This window comes from Oncorhynchus masou, chromosome 14, assembly GCF_036934945.1.
Source record: "Oncorhynchus masou masou isolate Uvic2021 chromosome 14, UVic_Omas_1.1, whole genome shotgun sequence".
Taxonomy (NCBI): Eukaryota; Metazoa; Chordata; class Actinopteri; order Salmoniformes; family Salmonidae; genus Oncorhynchus; species Oncorhynchus masou.
In genome coordinates this window covers 9,268,715-9,294,303 of record NC_088225.1, presented here as the reverse complement: position 1 = coordinate 9,294,303, position 25,589 = coordinate 9,268,715, and the positions used below count along the sequence as shown (strand labels likewise).

General features: G+C 46.8%; 1 protein-coding gene across 3 annotated transcripts in view; it reads left to right on the top strand.

Moving 5' to 3' along the window:
* LOC135554123 (inactive rhomboid protein 1) overlaps positions 1-25,589 on the top strand; it is a 44,950-nt gene that overhangs the window by 6,660 nt on the left and 12,701 nt on the right. The window contains exons 1-5 of one of the 3 annotated variants that reach the window (XM_064986195.1): positions 5,879-6,110; positions 6,760-6,951; positions 19,912-20,056; positions 20,683-20,822; positions 22,643-22,750. In XM_064986195.1, coding sequence (XP_064842267.1) covers positions 19,940-20,056; positions 20,683-20,822; positions 22,643-22,750 — 365 coding nt within the window. In that variant the 5' untranslated portion in view covers positions 5,879-6,110; positions 6,760-6,951; positions 19,912-19,939. Of the gene's footprint in view, positions 1-5,878; positions 6,111-6,759; positions 6,952-19,911; positions 20,057-20,682; positions 20,823-22,642; positions 22,751-25,589 lie in introns of those variants that run through there. The other 2 variants (XM_064986197.1, XM_064986196.1) reach the window with 2 other exon arrangements.

Below are 25,589 nucleotides of genomic sequence, written 5' to 3'. Positions count from 1 at the left end.
AGTCACAAGCTTGAGGTAGTCATTACGTGCCATGAATATGGAACCAAATACTACATTTTTGGCTAACTTAATACACATATAATTGAATTGGTCCCAATACCTTTGGTCCCCTAAAATGGGGGGACTATGTACAAACAATGCTGTCATAACTGTTTTCCCTCAATTTAAAGCTGACAGTTTGCACCTTGGTCATTGTATCATTTCAAATCCAAAGTGCTGGAGTGCAGATTCAAAAGAAGACAAAATTCTTCACTGTCCCAATCATTTCAGAGGGGTCTGTATTACTCTCTACTGTACATGGGAATACTTTGGAACAGATTTCCATAATGAAGATCACTTGGAGCTGATTTGCTGGTGTTTTTACAGTCTTTTATGTCCCAACAGCAAAAACTACTTTTTTGCTTGGTCAACTTGGGGGGTTAACCAAAGGGTTCTTCTTCACTTTAACCAAAGGGTTAACCCTAACCCTAATCCAAAGAAAATCACCCAAGGACCAAATTCGGGCCATGGGCCACCAGTTGGGAAAACCTGCCCTATTAGTGTATCACGCGGTAAACTCAAGTAGACTGTTCCACTGCCTGGAAGAGCACACAGAGTCATACACAGTAATATCTGGACAGCCTCAACCAACAGTCCACACCACCACCTCCATCACATACCTTGGGCCCAACTCACTCTGTAATGGAGTTTCCAAGAAATGAGGGTGTGCTTTTGGAACAGCTCTGTGACTTGGCCTTGCCTGGCCCTATGGGAGGAGGTGGATCCAGGAATGACTAATGATAACTGACAGGGAGACCACTTGGATCACTCCGAGTGCACTTCACATTGTACTGAAACTTGAAGCACACTGCTAACCTTGGACAGAAGGTTTGACATTTCCAGTTTCAATGGACCATCATGGTCCCTTACTTGCTGTAAGGGAGCGTGTGCCTTGGCTGTTCTTGTTAAAGCACTCTGAAGTAGTGAAGTTGTCCAAGTGCTACAGCACAGGAAGGTTCTGTAGTTGAACTGTTCTGTTGTGTTCTAAGATCTTTGTGTCACAACGATTGAAATTGGTAATGAAGTCATCCTGTACTTCTGCTTGTCCTTCCCAGTTTTCTCTCCTGTTCTTGTCTGCTGCTGTCACGTCCTGACAGTAGTTCCTTTTTTATGTCTCTGTTTTAGTTTGGTCAGGGCGTGAGTTTATTTAACTTTTTATTTATTTCACCTTTATTTAACCAGGTAGGCAAGTTGAGAACAAGTTCTCATTTACAATTGCGACCTGGCCAAGATAAAGCAAAGCAGTTCGACACATACAACGACACAGAGTTACACATGGAGTAAAACAAACATACAGTCAATAATACAGTATAAACAAGTCTATATACGATGTGAGCAAATGAGGTGAGGTAAGGGAGGTAAAGGCAAATAAAGGCCATGGTGGCAAAGTAAATACAATATAGTATACATATAATATAGATATAGTTGGGGTGGGCATTCTATATTTTGTAGTCTAGGTTTTGTATTTCTATGTGTTTGGCCTGGTATGGTTCCCAATCAGAGGCAGCTGGCAATCGTTGTCTCTGATTGAGAACCATACTTAGGTAGCCTGTTCCCACCTGTGTTTGTGGGTAGTTGTTTTCTGTCTTTGTGTGTCTGCACCAGACAGAACTGTTTCGTTTGTTTCCGCTTTGTTGTTTTTTTGTTCTAGTGTTTAGTTTCTTTATTAAATCTACCATGAACATGTACCACGCTGCACCTTGGTCCTCTTCACCTTCTTCCACCTATGACAACCGTTACAGCTGCCTGTGCTACACGTCAGATCCATGCCAACTTTTCCATCCGTTGGCCAGTTGTCAGTGGTTGTGCTTGGCATTGCCTTGTGCCAGGAAGATGATGTAAAGCCTGCCAGTGATGCCTGTGTTGCCAGCCAGTTGATCATGTCACGCACTGCAATAATAAAGCCGTCTTCTGGATTCTTCTGGTTGTGAGCACAGTAGTGAAGGACATTTGCATGTAGAGCAGTGATTCAACAGAAAAAGAAATCAATGAATAGAGTCTGTCAGGTTCTTCAGTCTGGGGACGTAACCCAGATACAGTGAGTCAAGTTGGTTCTGCTGCTGTAGGGGTTGACTAATGCACACTCATCACCACCACTCTGTCTCTCCAAATTACTCTGTCACACCATAACCTGTTACCTGACTGATGAGGGTTTATTTGGATTATCTCACAATGACGAGCACACCCGGGAAGCTGGGATATGTGTCATTCCCTTGTCCCCCCTTATCTCCCCTGTCAACACATTACGCTCATCTCTGTGGAGGAGTCTGTGTTTTCCTCAGCCCAATCTACAGGGTGAGGACCGAGGAGGCCCCCTTCAGCCTACTGTATCTCCCATGGGGTCTGCCCCAGCCTTCCTGTGCCTGTGTTTGGGAGTTTCCACGACTCTCTGTGCAGCACAGCTGGCTGCAGCAGGCCCGCCCGCCCCTGCTCTCTCTCCCCGACCCCTCAGACCTGAACCCTGGCGGGCCTCCCTTCTGATGGTCCCCCGGGGCCAGCTTCACTTCCTCAGAGATGACTTGATGATAGAGAATCCTATGGCACCCTGTTAGATTAGGGAAAAAGATGTAAAGATACGGGTGAGGGGCTTGTCTGAAGCAGGTCAATCAAATGTTATGTGTGGGGGGGATTCCAGGGCATGTGAGAGCTGAGAGAATGACCAAATGTAGCTAAAGAAAGAAAGAAAAGAAGATCACTAAAACAGAGATTATTAACTTATTTTTCTCCTCTTCATCTAACACAGTGCACATATGAAATACTGAGTGATATGAAATACAGACATAGCGTCTAAACCGCTTCGATGTTGTCATTGTAACTTTTGTATCTTATTTTCACGGTCTGTTGGCGGTGCTCCGGAGACTATGATGCAGTGTATTAAGCACAAAAATACTCACTTGTGCTATTTATCTCTATTAATACAAAGTTACACAGGACACCAATATTTTAGTAGAGGCTTTAATAAGAAACTGTCATGAGGTCCAGGCTTAGAGGTTTACTCTATAAGGGTCGGAAGTTCAGAGAAAGAGATCATATCAGCATAGCAGCAGTATAGTTGAGAGTGCTGCTCCCCCCCCACACACACACACAGCAGCTAGTTTGGGCAGAGTGTACATGTTGAAGTTGATGAATGTGGGGACTTGTAAACAGGCAGTCTGGGTGGCTGGCTGCCTGGCTGTGGGAATCAGTGCACATGTTCAAGGTGGAAGTGGAGCACCTGTCTTAGAACACCGCATGGCAACAGCGATACACATCGAAGACTCAACCACAGGAAGAACATCACTTCCTCTTTCTACCTTTGGGTTTGACTATATTGCTGAGTCTCACCTGTTCCATTTTTATCCTCTTATCTCCCTGGATATCTGCGATTTATTACAGTTGAAAGGGATTTAAACGCTGGAGGGTTATGAAACTCACCCTGTTGTGATATATATATATATATATATATATATATATATATATATATATATATATATATATATATATATATATATATATACTGTATATATATATATATACACTATCGGTCACAAGTTTTAGAACACCTACTCATTCAAGGTTTTTACTTTATTTTTACTAGTTTCTACATTGTAGAATAATAGTGAAGACATCAAAACTATGAAATGACACATATGGAATCATGTCGTAACCCAAAAAGTGTTAAACAAATCAAAATATATTTTCTATTTGAGATTCTTCAAATAGCCACCCTTTGCCTTGATGACAGCTTTGCACTCTTGGCATAGTTTTGATGTCTGCACTATTATTCTACAGTGTAGAAAATAGTAAAAATAAAGAAAAACCCTTGAATGAGTAGGTGATCTAAAACCTTTGACCGGTAGTGTATATGTCAAAGGGAAATGGGTTTGTCTGGTTGGAGTCACTCTGTGTAGAAGATTAAAGATCCATAGTACACATCCTCAACAGCTACTGTGTAAGTGACTGTACATGTGTTGAATAGATTGAGACCTCAGATTGTTGAATTGCCTTGTTGCCATATGGAGATGGGTTCTGCATAGCAGTAGTGTGCTGTAGTAGTCTGTGGTTCATCTATGGCCCCTGTTGTGATGGGAATTACAGACCCTGTTTGTTGTGATGCTGGTCAGGAAATCAAATCCTTCGATCTGCTTGTGTGTATTCTGTGTGTTATTTCTCATTTGTGTACACGTTTCACCAGAAACCGCCCGTCTGCTGAACTTGTTGAGGTCACTTCCTTCCATACAAGAATGTTCTTGGTTTGAGGAAGTGATACCGTGAAGAGTACGGTGTTCTTGAATACATCTTTGACTCACTCCAAGCCCAATACATATTTTACTCACTCCAAATCCAATACATAATTGACTCAATCCAAACCCAATATATATTTGACTCACTCCAAACACAAAACGACTGAAAATGAGACAGAATAGAGAATTGTTAATTAACCATAAAGGTCAAGCAAATCTGTATGAAGGAATTAGAAGAGGCTTTCAATCATATTACAATCACTGTAGAATTCCCTTCGGAATAAAACTAATTACCAAGTAGTGAACGTTTTAATATAATATATGAATGAAAGATTTAGTAGTAAATGGATAAATTAATGAATCCATGGGATTATGAATGTCATTAAATGAACCTTTCAGTATATGCCTATGTTTTTAGTACATAATGGTGAAGCTAATTTTCTCTGGCAGTTTGTCAGACCTGGGTTCAAATAGTATTCAAAGACTAAACCTGAGTTTAGTAAACAAATACTGTTTGGTCTGATGGTGTGGCAGTTGATCCCTCACCCCAGCAGACAGACAGACAGAGGGTGGGTGTTCCTGCAAGTCCCTACCTGGCCAGTTTAACAGGAGGTTTGACCTCATTGGCTATGAGTGGAGATCAGAGGGCTGATTTGGACAGGCCAAATGCCCATTCTCTCCCCTGGCTAAATCCGTGTATTGTCTGGCTAATTCCTTTGTCCCAGAGCAACAGGCCACACTTCGTCTGCTCTTCTCAATAGAGACAACAGCTTAGATTTCACACTCCATGGAGATGCCAGATGGCGTTGACGGGACAGGACAGAGGCAGGAGGGAGGGGTGGCTGTTGTTCTCTACTGTGGTATTTGGAGGGGAGGGATGCCTCATAGCCGGTGATGGGATGAAATTGATTAGTGTGTGTGTGTTGTTTCTGTGGCTGTGCGCAGTGAACGTTGTGGGGAAGCCTCCCAGACAGCAATGTGTTTCCTGCTTTCCCATTCGGAGGTCTCTTCAGCTCCTCCTCTCCTCTCCACTTCCTCTCAGCACATCTTAAATAAGCAGTCATCTGACCTCTCCGTGCTGGTGGTCTTTCAGGGAGGATGTGAGGTCACACTGTTGATGGCGTCTCTTTGTGAAGTATTTTTACTCGTGTTGATTGGCCAGAGCGTGTAAATAAACCTAGGAGTGCCCACAATGAGTAATATGGTGGTGACAGGCCGTATCACCTCCAAAATACACCAGTCTGAAGGACTTCATAACAAGATACGCTGTCTGTCCGATACAGCTGGAGTCTGTCCACATTTGCTCCCTCCTAACCATGATGGGGTTAACGAACTCAGGGCACACAAAGGTCATTAGCTTAACACAGAACTTGCTGACACCCCAGTTTTGATCGATAAAGGAATGAATCCTTCAGTCAGCCTGGTATTCCCCTTCCTTCCCTCATGTTGAGGAAGAATTTTGGATCAGTCTCCACAACAATGACCCTCCTTCAGCCCCATGCGCATCATCAGCCTGATGCCCAGCACACAATGCAGCCTTTTGTAGGCGGGAGAGATTCAGGCTGATATCATGCTGGAAACTATTTAGATGGGGATCACATGTTGTTTGGTCATGCTGCTGCTGAGTCCCCTCTTAGCTCACTTGGCTAACAGGAAGGGCAGCTTCTGCTTTCTACAGACAATAAGGCGCTTGTTTAGCTAGTTTGGGGATGCATCTGGGAGCCTCTCTACGGGGGATAGTAGTGGAGGAGAGACATTCTGCTTTGAGTTTGTTTTCCTTTGTTTTGTTTAAAGCTACCCTGTCTCTCAAGAGGATGTAAATCCATACAGACACTTCTATGTCCAACGGTAAGAGGTCAAACACGCTAGAATTCGGTTGCATAAGTCAAATGCTTATGTTATTGATTGACTGATTATGGAGAGAGAGAGGGCTGTTTCAGATTTGCATGCTGTGGCTCACCCAGTGGTTTCCCTTGCCCTGTCAGGCCGGTTTCACAGCAGTGTTTTGAATTTGTGAATAAGTAAACTGTCAGTGCAGAGAGCGGAGAGACAGTATTTTATTTATACACATGTAATTACTGTGATTTATTATGGAGTGTAAAAGTGTCATGTTAATCTATCATGTAATATTGAGTAATGTTATTACTTGGATAACCCTTTGGCATTTTCAGTAACAAGTTATGCTATTGTCGTTATGTAGGCTAATATTTACTTTGACAGAAGACGGTGTCAGCATTGTTCTACTGTAGACGTTATCTTGGTAAACCACTCAACCTCAGTTAAACCAACCCAGCTTAAAAGGTTCATGTTGATAAATGGTCATGGTTGAATTAGTCCAATCACACACCTCCTCTGTGTTTTCAACCTTTGACCCAGATCTCCTAGTTCCCGTTAAAATGAGGTCATGTCCCTATAAGATGAGGTCACATCCTTGTAAGTGTCATGCTCATGTTCATTTTATTATCTCCATTCTTTACTCTGCTCTTTGTCCCCACAGCATTCCTACCCATCTCCAGGCTGTTAAATACTGGAAACTCATAGATATACCTATTACAAGGCTGTTATACAGGCTACATGGAGTAGCTGTTGTCATGGTCACACCCTGTCCTCCAGGCTGCAGTGGTCTGGAGGGGTGGATGTCAGAGGGGCCCTGAATCTAGGTGGATCTCTACTCCCACTCTCTCCCCAGGTGACAGGCCTTTCTGCGTGGGCACACTGGGTTGTCTGCTGGGGAAGATAAGGAGAGTTTCCATGCGAAAAAGTACCATCTGGGGCCCTGGCATGATAGCAGCAATCTCAGGGACTTCAGGCTCGGATAAAACACCCTCTCTATTCCCACCACATCTCAGACTTGAGGAGGTTGTATGAGTGTGTGTGTGTGTGTGTGTATGTGCATTCCCTAAGAATCAGCTGATGTAATCACTGTCCATGCACAAGAAGACACAATATTTTATTGTGTTAAATCAAATTACATTTACTTGTCTTAAAATAGTATAATGCATCTGGCCCACTAGGCAAGTTTAGAGTTGTCTCTCTTTATATGAGATGTACAAACACTGGCACGTGTCCAGACAAGATACAGATTTACAGGATATGTACCAACCATCTCAAGTGCTGCTGTGGGTTAGGAGTGGAGCTTCAGTAAAATGGGCACGCTAAAGAGTTGAGCTAAGAGGGGCACGCTAAAGAGTTGAGCTCAGAGAGGCACATTAGAGAGTTGAGCTAAGAGGGGCGCACTAAATAGTTGAGCTATGAGGGGCACGCTAAAGTGTTGAGCTCAGAGGGGCACATTAGATAGTTGAGCTAAGAGGGGCACATTAAAGAGTTGAGGTCAGAGCGGCCCGCTAAAGAGTTGAGCTAAGAGGGGCAAGCTAAAGATGTCTATAGTATTCTCTCTCATATGCAATCTGGTTTCCCTTCAGGTTATGGATGTGTTACTGCAACCTTAAAGGTCCTTAATGATGTCACCATTGCCCTTGATTCTAAGCAATGTTGTGCTGCTATTTTTTTAACTTGGCCAAAGCTTTTGATACGGTAGACCATTTCATTCTTGTGGGCCGGCTAAGGAGTATTGGTGTCTCTGAGGGGTGTTTGGCCTGGTCTGCTAACTACCTCTCTCAAAGAGTGCAGTGTATAAAGTCAGACAATCTGCTGTCTCAGCCAGTGCCTGTCACCAAGGCAGTACCCCAAGGCTCGATCCTAGGCCCCACGCTCTTCTCAATTTACATCAACAACATAGCTCAGGCTGTAGGAAGCTCTCTCATCCATTTATATGCAGATGATACAGTCTTATACTCAGCTGGCTACTCCCCAGATTTAGTATTTTATCTCAATCTCATCATTCAAAGACTCAATCATGGACACTCTTACTGACAGTTGTGGCTGCTTTGCGTGATGTATTGTTGTCTCTACCTTCTTGCCCTTTGTGCTGTTGTCTGTGCCCAAGAATGTTTATACCATGTTTTGTGCTGCTACCATGTTATGTTGCTACCATGTTGCTGTCATGTTGTGTTGCTACCATGCTGTGTTGTCATGTGTTGCTGCCTTGCTATGTTGTTGTCTTAGGTCTCTCTGTATGTAGTGTTGTGGTGTCTCTTGTCGTGATGTGTGTTTTGTCCTATATTTATATATTTTTAATACCAGCTCCGTCCCCGCAGGAGGCCGTTTGCCTTTTGGTAGGCCGTCATTGTAAATAAGAATTTGTTTTTAACAGACTTGCCTCGTTAAATAAAGGTTAAATAAAAAATAAAAAAGTTGAGCTAAGAGGGGCACGCTAAAGAGTTGAGCTAAGAGGGGCACCCTAAAGAGTTGTGCTAAGAGGAGCACCCTAAAGAGTTGAGCTAAGAGGAGCACCCTAAAGAGTTGAGCTAAGAAGAGCACGCTAAAGAGTTGCGCTAAGAGGAGCACGCTAAAGAGTTGCGCTAAGAGGGGCACGCCAAAGAGTTCTTTATTTTTTTATATTTTTTATTTCACATTTATTTAACCAGGTAGGCAAGTTGAGAACAAGTTCTCATTTACAATTGCGACCTGGCCAAGATAAAGCAAAGCAGTGTGACATATACAACGACACAGAGTTACACATGGAGTAAAAACAAACATACATACATACATACATACATACATACATACATACATACATACATACATACATACATACATACATAGGTAACAACATCTCCTCCCCGCTGATCCTCAACACTGGGGCCCCACAAGGGTGCGTTCTGAGCCCTCTCCTGTACTCCCTGTTCACCCACGACTGCGTGGCCACGCACGCCTCCAACTCAATCATCAAGTTTGCGGACGACACAACAGTGGTAGGCTTGATTACCAACAACGACGAGACGGCCTACAGGGAGGAGGTGAGGGCCCTCGGAGTGTGGTGTCAGGAAAATAACCTCACACTCAACGTCAACAAAACTAAGGAGATGATTGTGGACTTCAGGAAACAGCAGAGGGAACACCCCCCTATCCACATCGATGGGACAGTAGTGGAGAGGGTAGCAAGTTTTAAGTTCCTCGGCATACACATCACAGACAAACTGAATTGGTCCACTCACACAGACAGCATCGTGAAGAAGGTGCAGCAGCGCCTCTTCAACCTCAGGAGGCTGAAGAAATTTGGCTTGTCACCAAAAGCACTCACAAACTTCTACAGATGCACAATCGAGAGCATCCTGGCGGGCTGTATCACCGCCTGGTATGGCAACTGCTCCGCCCTCAACCGTAAGGCTCTCCAGAGGGTAGTGAGGTCTGCACAACGCATCACCGGGGGCAAACTACCTGCCCTCCAGGACACCTACACCACCCGATGTTACAGGAAGGCCATAAAGATCATCAAGGACATCAACCACCCGAGCCACTGCCTGTTCACCCCGCTATCATCCAGAAGGCGAGGTCAGTACAGGTGCATCAAAGCTGGGACCGAGAGACTGAAAAACAGCTTCTATCTCAAGGCCATCAGACTGTTAAACAGCTACCACTAACATTGAGTGGCTGCTGCCAACACACTGACTCACACTGACTCAACTCCAGCCACTTTAATAATGGGAATTGATGGGAAATGATGTAAATATATCACTAGCCACTTTAAACAATGCTACCTTATATAATGTTACTTACCCTACATTATTAATCTCATATGCATACGTATATACTGTACTCTATATCATCGACTGCATCCTTATGTAATACATGTATCACTAGCCACTTTAACTATGCCACTTTGTTTACATACTCATCTCATATGTATATACTGTACCCGATACCATCTACTGTATCTTGCCTATGCTGCTCTGTACCATCACTCATTCATATATCCTTATGTACATATTCTTTATCCCCTTACACTGTGTATAAGACAGTAGTTTAGGAATTGTTAGTTAGATTACTTGTTGGTGTATGTGACAAATAAAATTTGATTTGACATACATACATACATACATACATACATACATACATACATACATACATACATACATACATACATACATACATACATACATACATACATACATACATACAGTCAGTTGCGCTAAGAGGGGCACGCTAACGAGTTGCTCAAAGAGGAGCACGCTAAATAGTTGCGCTAAGAGGGGCACGCTAAAGAGTTGCGCTAAGCGGGGCACGCTAAAGAGTTTAGCTAAGAGGAGCACGCTAAAGAGTTGCACTAAGAGTGGCAAGTTAAAGAGTTTTGAGAAAAGAGACAGTAAGTTTCCTACTGTAGTCACAGAATGCTATGGGCCAAGTGGTTCTTTCTCTCTCGGTCTCTCTCTCTCTCTCTCTCTCTCTCTGTCGCTCTGAGAGTGTGTGTGTGTGTGTGTGTGTGTGTGTGTGTGTGTGTGTGTGTGTGTGTGTGTGTGTGTGTGTGTGTGTGTGTGTGTGTGTGTGTGTGTGTGCCATGCCAGCTCCAATGGGAAATACACAGTGAATTATTCACAAGTGTAGAATGGTTTAATAATTTATCTGTTGAATTATCCACCCTTGCAATAATATTTCACCCCCTAAAGAAAAGTGGAAAAACCATTTTGCCTGGGCAGAACTTACTCAACTTCAAGTGAACTGAATCAGTAGACGTGGCAATTCAGAGCTAATTCCTCTCCCTGATATAAAACACATCTCACCCTTTTTTTTCATGTTGATTTGCAGAGGGAGATATATGCACTGTTTTCTCAGTGTATTCATTGGGATGTTGCCTGCTCAGCTTTTTAACTGGTGGTTAAATATGCTGTATATGAGGCAGGAAGGTGTTATGAGAGTGATGACCTGCATAACACCGTCACTGTACAGTACAGTGCACATCGTACTGTGAAGTCACTCGTGAGATGTTAAAAGGATGCGGCCATCATTTTGCCAGTTACAGTTGTAGCATTTGCCGTTACATCATCCTACAGTACTTGCTACTGCCTTGATATCTAGCATGTCTGCCATTATGTAAGCTTGTCTATAGTCTATCTCCAGCAGGACGTTGGCCATTGAAGTTCTATAAATAGACTGTATGCACACAGAACAGCGTCAGAGACTTACTTATCCTCTCATACATAGTACCTCTGGCACTAGATCTTAGCATACAGTCAATACTGTTTGGACAGCAGTAGCAGAGGTCTTTCCCATGCACCGTATGTAGCACGTTCACACTCACTTTGGATTGAAAGCCACTCACTTCCAAGTGTTGACTTTGCACTATAAAATCCCCCCGTGGTGTGTGTGTGTGCGTGCGGTGCGTGCGTGCGCGTGTGTGTTTTCCCGGACGGTAGTGCGAGCCGGCCCTGGTGTCTGAGTGAGCAAACATGGGGAATGGAATGAGGTTCCAGCAGATAGGCCTGTCATGCCAGTTCCCCCCTCCCCTCTGGCCCCTCCCCAGCCATGACACTGGATCCCTGGGTCAGCTGCAGAGGGTATTCCTGTTGTGTTTGTGTTTTAATGTCAGACGAGGATGTTTCGGGGTGAAGCCTGTCACTGTGTCTGTTTGCCTCAGGCTAGACACACACTGAATCTTAATGGTGCGGAGCGGGCCGGACACAGGGCGGCTCCTTGGCCTCCGCTACCCAGGCCTGGTCTGCAGCTATGTGGAGTATTTCCTTCCATGTAAGAGGAGTATACCGCCAGGCCATACGCCCAGACTGAGGAGAGGAACCGGAGCTGGTCCCTCCTTCCTTTTCCCCTTAAAAAACCCTGGTGAAAATCCCCTTGTCATCCCAGCGCCGTGTGCATGGAAACCACGTGGTTGAGAGTCACACTGCTCTGTTAGTCATCTGGGAGACGGTGTGAGGGAGGGAAGGAGAAACAGAGAGTTGCGTTTACACCCGTGGTTAATTCACAGAGGCAACTCTCGTCTGCGTCCAATCTCTGCTTCCACAATCAGCGTGGTCACCTGGTCTTGCTGTCTCTCCTCCAACACGAACGGTGTGTTGATATTCTTAGTCCTTTAATCTGCGTCTGTTTCAGAAGTCATCCACAGGCTCCCAAACTAAGAGACCGCAGTTTCTGTCAGCTTCTTAATGGGTCTCGCTTGACAGTGGTGTGTGTGTGTGTGTGTGTGTGTGTGTGTGTGTGTGTGTGTGTGTGTGTGTGTGTGTGTGTGTGTGTGTGTGTGTGTGTGTGTGTGTGTGTGTGTGTGTGTGTGTGTGTGTGTGTGTGTGTGTGTGCTATTTAAAGATAAAAAGCAGCACCATGCCGTAATACATGCCCAGATGGGCCTCAGATGGATCAGGTGTTACACAACACTGAGGCCGTTGTTATTAAGTGCAATTGATTCACGGTCTCTAGATCTCCCATCTAGTTCCATTGCCAGATCAGATGCGTGTTCCAATTGCTTAGCACGTTCCTTATCCATCCAAACACACTTGAAGGATGAGGTCTTGTTGGGCTCCTTGGCAGTAACGAGGTTGTGGGAGTGTTGTTGCCTAAGGTGCATGCAGATTGCAGCATAGTAAGCCTGTAGAGTCATATGAGGAGTGAGGTCAGTGTTTGGGTAAGAGAGTGAGCTGCTCAATGGCATATTTTCCTCCCATTATGTCCTTTACTTCAGGCTTTGCATTGCTTTCAACATGTAGTGAGGCAGGCGGACTACAGCCATGATGGATAGGTTGCATTGTTGTTAGTGACAACTCCAGCATGGGAAAGGTCAACAATACCAAGAAGAATCTCTGCTTTTATCCAGGTTTACGGTATTTATGGTGCATATTCTGTTAGGTGAAAAGGGACATGATATGTGGTACTAAAGCGAAGTCATTGTCTTATAGTTTTCCATAGTTTATCTTGGGTCACGAGTAAGCAAGTGTGTCACTCATAAAGAGAGAAGAATACAATTATACACAAAGACTTTTAGAGAAAACCAAAATAAAGTGATTGAGGTTCAGCAACAGAGGACGAGAGAAAGATAAAGATATATTTGGAGAAATGCTGGGTAAAGAGAGAGAGGAAGCGAGAGAGAATGAGAGAGCGAGGAAGCAAAGCCTTGGGTCAGGAAGTTCAGTTTCTCAGGAAGGAAGTGTCCTGCCTTCTCAGTACCCAGATTAATGAGATCATCCATCATGGCGCCTGCATCGGCCTGCACGCCAGCATGAACTCTCTGTTTCTCTTCCCCCTACGCCCATCCTGCTTCCCTTTGCCCAGCCTGCCTCATCTACCCAGCCTGCCTCCCTCTGCACAGCCTGCCTCATCTACCCAGCCTGCCTCCCTCTGCACAGCCTGCCTCATCTACCCAGCCTGCCTCCCTCTGCCCAGCCACCCTCATCTACCCAGCCTGCCTCCTTAGCCTCAGCTCTGCCCCGCAGCCAGCTGCACTGTCTTCAGCTCTGTCACTTACAATAAGACAAATCATTTTCCTGTGACTGTCCGCACACAGGGCCTACTGAAATGACACCGCACTTTTTGGTCAAACGTAGTGCACTCTGTGGGGAATAGGGTGCAATTTGGGACATAGATGTTCTGTGCTGTACATGGAGCAGGGAGTGAGCACACATAAGCAGCAGCGAGGAAACCCCCCACCCAGCCCAGACACTGGCTGAACAGACTGGTTAGACTTGATGTGCTTTTCTCCAGCAATGCTGCTCACTTTCAGAATCACCTTTTATTCACCAGGTACATTTACACATAAGATAATGAGCAGATGTATAAATATACAGTGGGTATACGGTTGATATACAGTGGGTATACGGTTGATATACAGTGGGTATACGGTTGATATACAGTGGGTATACGGTTGATGTACAGTGGGTATACGGTTGATGTACAGTAGATGTACTCATTACATTATCAGTATGAATATATCTAAATGCAGAGAGATAGACAGAGTGCAATGCAGTTATTTTAGTGCAGTTATTTTATGTGCAGTTCAGAGATGGCTTGATGCGGTGTGCAGCATAGGGTGTCCTTTAGTGTCCACAGTCCTTTAGTCTCTATGCGCCAGATGGCTGGTTGGTGAGGGCCACAGTCCTTTAGTCTCTATGCGCCAGATGGCTGGTTGGTGAGGGTCACAGTCCTTTAGTCTCTATGCCCCAGATGGCTGGTTAGTGAGGGCCACAGTCCTTTAGTCTCTATGCGCCAGATGGCTGGTTGGTGAGGGCCACAGTCCTTTAGTCTCTGCGCCAGATGGCTGGTTAGTGAGGGCCACAGTCCTTTAGTCTCTATGCGCCAGATGGCTGGTTAGTGAGGGCCACAGTCCTTTAGTCTCTAAGCGCCAGATGGCTAGTTAGTGAGGGCCACAGTCCTTTAGTCTCTATGCGCCAGATGGCTGGTTAGTGAGGGCCACAGTCCTTTAGCTTCTATGCGCCAGATGGCTGGTTAGTGAGGGCCACAGTCCTTTAGTCTCTATGCGCCAGATGGCTAGTTAGTGAGGGCCACAGTCCTTTAGTCTCTATGCGCCAGATGGCTGGTTAGTGAGGGCCACAGTCCTTTAGCTTCTATGCGCCAGATGGCTGGTTAGTGAGGGCCACAGTCCTTTAGTCTCTATGCGCCAGATGGCTGGTTGGTGAGGGCCACAGTCCAGGGGAAGAAACATGGTGGCGGGAGGTTTTGATCAAGAGTGACCTGAACTGCCTGCCAGAGGTGAATGTTTGGAGTGGGGGGGACTGGGGTTGTTAGGAGTTGGCGATGATCTTTCCCTCACCGCTTCCTTGTCCTGGAGGGCAGGTGGCAGCCTATGACCCGCCATGCGGACAATGCGTGGCGGTTTGCCCTTGCACTGGGCAGACCCAAACCAGACGGTGATGGAGGAGGTGAGGATGGACTCAACGATTGATGTGTTAAACCAGATCAGGATTGCCACTGTTGTGTCTTCTTGGTGACCGCTGTGATCAAGTCCTCCCACTTGAGGTTGCGGGAGATGATGTTCCCCAGGAATTTGAATGATTCGGCCCTGCTAACAGCTGAGCCAGCGATCTCGAGGGGGAGAGATGGTGGGGGCTGTTCAACTGAAGATCATATGGAATGTTGCTATGGAATTTTCCAGTGACAGTTTATTATGAATTCAGGTTATGTCCCTGGATGGAGGTCTTGGGAAACATACTGTACAAGACCCATTTAAGAAATGTATAATGTTTCACTTCTATTTCCAAATCTGGGCTGGCATTAGATGAGAGAGGCTGCTGACAAATGCATTCCTGCACACATGGATAATGAAATGGATGGATCATGTTGTCATTTTCTATCGATTAGATCTTATGTCGAGGGGTGTTGAGTATCAGGAAGTTAGGGCTACCAGTTTGAACAGATAACATGAAGATTTTTCAGTGGAACATTTGTTTCTGCTTCGCAGGCATCAAAACAGGAATATATTTAGAATATGGATAACGTCAAACAGGTTGTGTCAATTAAGGAAGCGTTGTTGTGAGATCGATGGCCTAAAAACCTCATACAGGGTGTGTGTGTGTGTGTGTGTGTGTGTGTGTGTGTGTGTGTGTGTGTGTGTGTGTGCGTGCGTGCGTGCGTGCGTGCGTGCGGGCATATTGTTGGTGCCGCTTGCACATACATCAACAATAGACCTACCTGGCTCCCAGGGAGGTAAACTGTGGTTGAGTCAGTTTGATAACCAGAAAGCCTCATGGACGTCTCTGTCCTACCCTGCACCTGGAGAGACCCGGGTCTGTCCTCTGGGCTTAGTCTGCCTGTCAGTCTTCCCCGCTAATGGAGAGCAACAGCAACACCAGAACGTAAAAACACAGTCAATCGAGTTTGTTGTAAATGCATCTCATGGTTGAGTAGGAAGAGTTTGTTTCTCACATGCATTAGCCTGGAGTTGAAGCGTCAGCAGGAAGCTAATCTTGCAGTGTGCATGTTGCAAGGATGGGAGTGGGTGTTTTCCTTCTTCAGATGTGGATCTGGAAGATAAAACAAATCTCTTTAAAGGGCCCACAGATTAAATCACGTTAACCTCATAGTCGTGGGAAGTAGGGGTGCTGACGGTGCTGCAGCAACCCCTGAAAAATCTGTATCAATAAAAAAATATAACCACTTGCAGCGCCAGCGCGGGCAAAAAGATTTGTCCAGCCCCACCCCCAAACTACTTCCCGCGGCTATGGTTAACCTTAAGAATGCTGAGTGCAGACAGACAGACAGACAGACAGACAGACAGACAGACAGACAGACAGACAGACAGACAGACAGACAGACAGACAGACAGACAGACAGACAGACAGACAGAGTAGTTATCATGGTGGGAAAACTGTTGCTATCTCCAGGCATGAAATTGTTGCCACGCAACGTTCCGTTTTAACCTTCAACCTTTAGATAAGACAGTCTTCGACTCAATTAATAATATTAAGCAGTAATAAGCATTAATGTGATAGTATCAAATAAATAAATGGTTGAGCCACTTGCCTTCAATCCTTTTGGAACTTGAATGTGAGTTGAAGCTGTAAGGAGTCAGGGAAAATGATAATCATGTGTCCTTGGATGGGGTCCAAAATGTAGAATTCAATCAACATCATTTCTCCTCAAGGACATCTCCATTGCTCAAGGACTTCCTCCCTATGAAGTCTAGTCAGTGTGCCTCTCAGACTGGGATGGATGACCCTGAATCCTGGCTAGGCCCTTGGCCTTCATGCAGGCCTAATGTACTGTACTCATTCATTATCCTGGTGAGAGGAGATGACTGCCATGTTAAAGACTGACCCGTGGTAGATGACTGCCATAACCACAGCCTGTGTCCATGCTGGGTGTCATGGAGCCTGCAGACCTAGTATCCGGTTGGCGGTTGCTGCCATCCTCCCATCCTCCTCCCCAGACACAAGCCTCAGAACTCTGCCAAGTCAGCTGCCTTGTTGACTTTGGACTGGACTGAAGGACAAGAGAGAAAGGAGACAGCTGTCTGTCTGTAGGTCTGTCTGTCTGTAGATCTGCCTGTCTGTAGGTCTGTGTCTGTCAGTCTGTCAGTAGGTCTGTCTTAAGGTTTCAGATTTTCATAGGTCTCAGTGTGCCAGACGCGTCAACCACCTTGCCTCTCTGAGTTACACTCAGAGTGTGTACACAGGGTAGTAAGGATGAGAGGAAAGCCAGGCAACAGGCAAGAGGATTTAAGTGGGTTGGCCGTAGGAAAACCGTGGGGAGAATCTGAGGCGCCAACGCCCCCAGTGTTCGCTACAAACCCAGGAGATAGTGGAGCGTAGATTCAGCAGGAGACAGAGGCTGAGTCCCAGGTCAAACACACTACAGTCACGGCTCCAGGGCCTGGAATCAAATGAGACAATTAGGCTCCCATCCCTCGATACAATCGGCAGAACCAGGGCATATGCCTCTGCTGTGTTGGATCACTAAGCACTAAGATCCCTAGAGTTTGTCGTTTAAAGCAAATTATGGGAGCTGTGGCTTCAGGGCTGTCTGGGCTATAGAAGAGAGGGTTTGTGTGTGTGGTTCTGGCAGAAATGTTGTAGTGGGTGTTTTGTACAAGTGCAAAGGCTGAAGACAGACAGGCTGAAGTTTCCCTCCTCCAGGCGTTGGTTACTAGCTGGTCTAATAGAGCTTCACCTGGCCCATGACTCACCCCAGTAGGAGACCAGGGGAGGCTGTCACTACGCCTTATACCCCCGGTCAGAAAACCTACAGTCATGACCTGTACCGTCACTAGAAGTCTAAGCTCATATGGAGCTGAGTGACCGTGCTTCGAAATGTGTAATCTTGTGATATTTTCTCTGCACAGAAGAACCTGGTTGCAAGTCAGTGAGAGTGGTCTCCCCCTCTTTCCTCCCTCACACCTCCCTCCCTCACACCCTAGGCTGGCCTGCTTGGTTCCCATATGGCTCAGCTAACAGCTAATCCTGGCCAGTCATCACAGCCCAGAGCTCCTGACCAGACATAAAGGCTGGGGTGGTCGGACAGCATTCCACCACAGAGCCCTCTCTACACTCTGTGCAGTGGGGCAGAATGTCTCAGCATGGCGTCCATGGGTGAAGTGACCGACCTCTAGTTGGCTCTGTCTTCACAGTAGCTAGCTATTTACCACAAGCTTATGGACTTGTTCAGTACGCGCTCTCTGTGTCCGACCTGGGTTCAGATAGTATGTGTTTTCTTTCAAATATTTGCTGAATTTGATTGAGCCTACACGGAGTGCCATATTGGCAGGGTTTGCACTTTTGGTACTATTCCATTGGTTCCATTGCACCAGGCGAGCTCAATCAAACTCAGTTAAAGTATTTACATAAAGCAAATACTACTTGAACCCAGTTGTGTGTTGCAGACCATTTTCACACATGATTGGACAGGTCAGGATGGGTCTGAATGCATGTGTGTCCTGCTGTGAACCGATGGCTCGTGAACACCAGCCTTCAATGATGTCTTGGCTGACTGGGGCCACAGGCTGCTGTTACTAGCAGTGTGGTTGATCTCACCTTCTCTCCTCTCCTCTCTATCTGTGGACAGGGCCCCCGGCCTGGGGTTTCACTCCTGCCTCCCTCCACTGCCCTCCTTTGTCAGCCTCGCTGGCTCTGTGGCAGGATTTATGTTTCATATGAACGCTCCCATCATCACTTGGGCTAAAACAGGAGCCTGCAGTGTGTTAAAATGCAACGCAAAGCAGATGTGCTTGACATTGTCGTGGACTTTCCAAGGACCTAAAGCTCTGTAACCATAGAAGGGGATGCGTGACCCTGTATGACTGCTGCCAGCCCGCTCATAGCCCTCTGATGCTGCTGAAGTGAAAGCACAAGACCACATTAGGGCCCTCATCCCTCGTCTTGTGGGGCATTTGAGCAATATGAGAGTCTGCGAAAGACAATTATCATGTGACAAGTGAGGAGAGTGTTTATTTTTTTATTTTAATGACAGCTTCTCTGGTAAGGAACTACCCAATGGCGCACTCTTCAGTGTTTTTCTTGGTGGAAATAGTCTTTATTTACGCGTTCATGTATCTCACCGCGGGAATGATGGTTTCAGTCTTCCTATGATGCCCCTAGGGAGAATGTCGCAGGGCACTTTAAGACTGCCACCCTGGCGTTTGAAGGACACTGTCCTATCTTACCGTAATCAGCAGTGAGGATAATAACAGGATATTACAAACAGAGAGATAAGTGAGACTGTGAGAGAACCCAAGCTGAAGTGAAGGATAGTTGATAACGATGCTTTAGGGATGAGGAGGTTTCTCTGACGGAGGCCGGCGAGGTTCCATTGCACCACCTGTGGCGTCGAGGCTGCGTCATGGGAAGAGACCTAGCAATTTAGGCTCTCTCACAAATGCCTGGCGGGGGATAGGCCGAGAATAGGGCAATATATAACAACAAGGTGGGATTAAGTTCAGTTAATTCTCTGGCATTTTTAGTCCTTAGATCATAAACTTCCCCACTCCCGCTGTGCAAATATTTATTGCTTTGTTAAGTGGTTCCGTGTGTTTCTTTCTGGGTAAGAGCAAACAGCTGTGGTCTGGTAATCTCTCCATTTGGTGCTCTCTGCTCTTCTAACTGGTTTTACGATAGCAGTACAGACCCGGTCACATGGGGTGACTCAAGGCTCTTCAGCACCATCTTGTGTAATGAATCTGCAACGCAAGCTATTCAAATCAAAGTTTCAAATCAAGTCATTAGCGGGATGCTCTCAGGCTTTCACTTACGAATTGTTGATTAGTCTTTTAAATGAAACTCCTGAGGGACGATGTGATTACATTTGAAGGATGGATATGTATCAATCTCATTTTTCCCTTCATCTCTCTCTCTCCCTGTAGGTGGGAGGAGTGGGGTGGGGTTGGGAGCATGGCTGAACCACGCCGTGAGAGCACCAGCAGCCTGCAGAGGAAGAAGCCTCCATGGCTCAAACTGGACATTCCCACTGCTCAGGTGTCCCTGGATGAGCCACCCACCTTCGTCCAGGTACAGCACACACACACTCTCTCTCTCTCTCTCTCTCTCTCTCTCTCTCTCTCTCTCTCTCTCTCTCTCTCTCTCTCTCTCTCTCTCCTTCTCTCTCCTTCTCTCTCCTTCTCTCTCTCTCTCTCCTTCTCTCTCCTTCTCTCTCTCTCTCTCTCTCTCTCTCTCTCTCTCTCTCCTTATCTCTCCTTCTCTCTCTCTCTCTCTCTCCCTGTCTCTCTCCCTGTCTCTATCTCACTCTTTATCCATACCGTTCACTTTCTTTTTCTCTCTCTTTCACTCTCTTTCATTCTCTCTCTGTCACTCACTTTCTCTCTCACTCACTTCCTCACTTCCTCACTCACTCACTCACTCACTCACTCACTCACTCACTCACTCACTCACTCACTCACTCACTCACCACTCACTCACTCACTCACTCACTCATTCAATCACTCTCTTTATTTTTCTCTCCCTCTGCGTGCCTTTCCTTCTATCCCACACTTCTTCTCTGGGTCTCTGTCTCCATTCTTCTCCCTGCTTTCTCATTGTCTCTCCCACAGTGTTGTGTTGTGGTCTGTTGTAACTGTATGTGCATCTCTGCATGCAATATGGCTCATTGTGTGTACCCCCCCCCCCCCACACTGCAGCCGGTGAAGCGCCAGGGTTTCCTCCGCAGTATCAGCATGCCAGTGGAGCCCTCCCACCTCCGGTCCCCGCCTCGCGACCTCTTTGACCCTCGCCGGCCGCCCCTGCTACGCCAGTCCTCCATCACACAGACCATCAAAAGGTAAGGGGAACATATCAACGCTCTGGAGCTACTGAAGGACACCTTGATTGGTCAGATCATGGTTGTGACATGGCAACGTATGACCTCCTATGGGATTTGGTTGTCTTTGGTGTTGAGCAGTGGGCCCACTGAAAATATTTGATGATGAAATTGTCATGATGGTGTGAAGTAAGCAATGTTTTCGTCATGGATGGCATGTTTTTGACCAGTTTGTGTTACTGTAGGCTACTTGTGTGATGCCAGTAACAAGGCATGAGACCATAATGTCCGTTTCTCTGCCTGATTGCCGCCACCCACTTCAGCTTGGCGGTTTGATTGCATATTGATTTTCACCAGACACATGTATTTGTTTGACAGGACAGACTGGTATTTGTAGGTGCTTGTTTGTGGTGTGTTTTATCAGTGCCTGTCTGGGTCTGCAAATGGGCTCATATTACAGTGTATAAAAGTTTAAATCACTGTGGCTGTGATTGTGTGCATTGATTCTTCAACAGTCTGAATGAATGAGTTGGGAATCCCTCTGCATGCCTGGTTCTTCGTCTGGTCAGTGTGTATGATTCTAATGCATGTTCAAACTTCATTTCCCTTTACAATTTCAATGCTTGCAAAGCTTTACTCCATTTTGCACTATTTCTGTTTTTATCACTTTTCTAGATGCTGTTTCTTGCTCACCACCTCTTCTTCTCTCCTTTTTCCTTCTCTTTTTTGCCCCGCCCTGTCTTCCTCCTCCTCTCACCTTCCTACCCTCTCCCCCCACCCTGTCCTCCTCCTCCTCTCACCTTCCTACCCTCTCCCCCCACCCTGTCCTCCTCCTCCTCTCACCTTCCTACCCTCTCCCCCTGCCTTGTCTTCCTCCTCCTCTCACCTTCCTACCCTCTCCCCCCGCCCTGTCCTCCTCCTCCTCTCACCTTCCTACCCTCTCCCCCCGCCCTGTCCTCCTCCTCCTCTCACCTTCCTACCCTCTCCCCCTGCTCACTGCTCTGTCCTCCTCCACCTCTCACCTTCCTACCCTCTCCCCCTGCCCTGTCTTCCTCCTCCTCTCACCTTCCTACTCTCTCCCCCCGCCCCCTGCCACCTGCCCTGTCCTCCTCTCACCTTCCTACCCTCTCCCCCTGCCCTGTCCTCCTCCTCTTCTCACCTTCCTACCCTCTTCCCCTGCCCTGTCTTCCTCCTCCTCTCACCTTCCTACCCTCTCCCCCGCCCCTGCCACCTGCCCTGTCCTCCTCTCACCTTCCTACCCTCTCCCCCTGCCCTGTCCTCCTCCTCTTCTCACCTTCCTACCCTCTCCCCCTGCCCTGTCCTCCTCCTCTTCTCACCTTCCTACCCTCTCCCCCTGCTCCCTGCCCTGTCTTCCTCCTCCTCTCACTTTCCTACCCGCTCCCCCTGCCCTGTCCTCCTCCTCTTCTCACCTTCCTACCCTCTCCCCCTGCTCTGTCCTCCTCTCACCTTCCTACCCTCTCCCCCTGCCCTGTCCTCCTCCTCTTCTCACCTTCCTACCCTCTCCCCCTGTCCTCCTCCTCCTCTCACCTTCCTACCCTCTCCCCCTGTTCTCCTCCTCCTCTCACCTTCCTACCCTCTCCCCCTGTCCTCCTCTTCCTCTCACCTTCCTACCCTCTCCCCCTGTCCTCCTCCTCCTCTCACCTTCCTACCCTCCCCCCTCCTCCTCTCACCTTCCTACCCTCTCCCCTGTCCTCCTCCTCCTCTCACCTTCCTACCCTCTCCCCCTGTCCTCCTCCTCCTCTCACCTTCCTACCCTCTCCCCCTGTCCTCCTCCTCCTCTCACCTTCCTACCTTCTCCTCCGCCCCCTGCCCGTCTCCAGCAGCAGGAGGGTGCACTTTGAGCGGATTAACACAGTGCCCGTTAAGGGTCAACGGGCATCTCGCCACGGCCCCAGGAAGCATCACTCTCTCTCCAGAACCCTGCTCAGGTACTGCAGGCCAGAGGTCAGGGGTCAGAGGTCAGACTGGGCTCACAGTACACTGGCCAATGAGAACAGCACTTCCTGTCTGATTACATTACAGTAGCATACAGTAACATACAGTGTGCAACCATGAGGAGCCAGAACATCTTGTGATGGGGGGAGAGGGAAGGTTTAGCTAAGTGTTTACCCCACCAGTGTTTGTGTCCTAGGTTATATTGGTGGTGGCTCAGATCTGGAGAGTACAAAGAGTATGAAGTTCAGAACAGAGAGAATTATCAACAGAGTGCAGGCTCTCTGTAAGACAGAATACTGCATCAGGCATAAAGGCACAGCTTGAATGAACTGTCTTCCATTGCCTATTGTAACGAGTTTCTTCTAACTCCTCCTCTGACGAAGAGGTGGAACAAGGATCGGACCAAAATGCAGCGTGGTTAGTTAGATACATCTTTAATGAAGATGAAACACGAACAATACAAAACAACAAACATGGAAAACCGAAACAGCCCTATCTGGTGCAACAAACACAGAGACAGGAACAATCACCCACAAACACACAGTGAAACCCAGGCTACCTAAATATGGTTCCCAATCAGAGACAATGACTAACACCTGCCTCTGATTGAGAACCATATCAGGCCAGACATAGAAATAGACAAACAAGACATCCAACATAGAATGCCCACTCAGATCACACCCTGACCAACCAAAACATAGAAACATACAAATAGACTATGGTCAGGGTGTGACACCTATAGCTATAAGCCTCTTCAGGGGGGCTGTTGTTTTCTCTCTGTGCTATGACTGGTGCTGTTATATGACTCACCACATTGGCACATCTGACTCACACGGAATTGGTCATAATAAAGGGTCCTAACACAGGGACCTGCCATTTTCCTGGAATACACAACAACCGCCGCATTCCATGGTGGTCAGGCCAAAGACTAAGCAACAATAATGTCTCCTCAGACTTATGAATCTCTGTGTGAGTTAGGGACCATAGAATACATGTCCACTGATTTGATGTTACAGTCACTAAAAGACCATAATTGCGTTTGACTGAGTCTTAAAATAACCTGAGCTGCTCTTTAAACTAAGCCATTCTGGTTAGTTTGTGTATTGCGACAGGGTTGGGTTAGCGTAGCCTTCTGCAGCACCTGATTCAATTAGACTGGCAGAAGCAGAGAACATTGTATTGTCATCCTTATTGAATGTACAGATTATATGATTCAATAGAAAACAACAGCTCACGGACAAAAAAGAGGCAGAGAGAGAGAGTGGCAGAAAGAGAGAGAGAGAGAGAGGGGCAGAGAGAGGGGCAGAGAGAGAGAGAGGGGCAGAGAGAGGGGCAGAGAGAGAGAGAGAGGGGCAGAGAGAGGGACAGAGAGAGAGAGGGGCAGAGAGAGAGCGAGAGAGAGAGAGGGGCAGAGAGAGGGGCAGAGAGAGAGAGGCAGAGAGAGAGAGAGAGAGAGGGGGGCAGAGAGAGAGAGAGGGGCAGAGGGAGAGAGCTTGATATTGAGAAAGGCCACCAAAGGCAGACTTGGCTCTTAAGAGAAGACAGACTATGTGCCCACTGCCCACACAATGAGGTGGAACTGAGCTGCACTTCCTAACCTCCTGCCAAATGTATGATCATATTAGAGACACACATTTCCTTCAGATTACACAGACCCACAAAGAATTTGAAAACAAATCTAATTTGATAAGCATATGTTTTCTATGCAACTATAGAGAGAGAGAGAGAGAGACCGAGTTAGAGCGAGGCAGAGGTAGAGCGAGGCAGAGGTAGAGCGAGGCAGAGGTAGAGAGCGAGAGAGGGGGGCAGAGGAAGAGAGCGAGAGAGTGGGGCAGAGGAAGAGACCGAGAGAGGGGGCAGAGGAAGAGAGCGAGAGAGGGGGACAGAGGTAGAGAACGAGAGAGGGGCAGAGGAAGAGAGCAAGAGAGGGGCAGAGGTAGAGAGAGAGCCGGAGAGGTAGAGGGGGAGAGGTAGAGGGGGAGAGGGAGAGGTAGAGGGGGAGAGGGAGAGGTAGAGGGGGTGAGGGAGAGGTAGAGGGGGTGAGGGAGAGAGGTGCTCCAGATGTTCCATCAGGCAGAGGTCTATTTATAGCCTCTGAGGTCACGGATGCCAGGCTGACACACTCTGATGACACGCCACGACCTGGAGGACAGAGCAGCTGGTCTGGAATGCCAGAAATTCAATCATGTCACTAACAGACTGATAGAGATAGTACATCCAACCACAACCCAGAGGAACACAGGACACAGTATTTCAAATGATCTGTCCATATTACCTAGAATAATCCTTTACATGCAACAGGTACAGTAGGTGTATAGTGGGCTATAATAATTGTTTCTAGGGAGTAGGGCTTGGAATTGCCAGGGACCTCATGATACGATATTATCATGATTCTCACAATTATATATGTATTGCAATTTGATACTATGATTTTGTTGTGTTTCGATGTTCCGAACATATTGTTCACCATATGTCTTCTGCAGAGGGACAAGAGAGATCCATGAGAAAACAAGTTCAGTGGGCAGTTGTGATAGTTACTAATCGGAATACCATTTTTGACGATATATCGTATCAACTATCGCAATATTATTTTACACCAAAGTTACAAGTATTTGTCCTTCACAGCTGGTTCTCCCTCTTCTTTTCAAACAGGGAGACTTTTTGTTTTCAGCACTTTTATTGCCATGACTGACCCAAGCTCGTTTTCCCTTGCCCCTCCGCAGAAGACAAATGGTGAGCAATGTGTTCGGAACGTCGAAACACAATACAATCAAATCTGCTCCATGTTTGGTTTGATGTTACTTAAAGGGGATTTAAAAAATAACACTACTT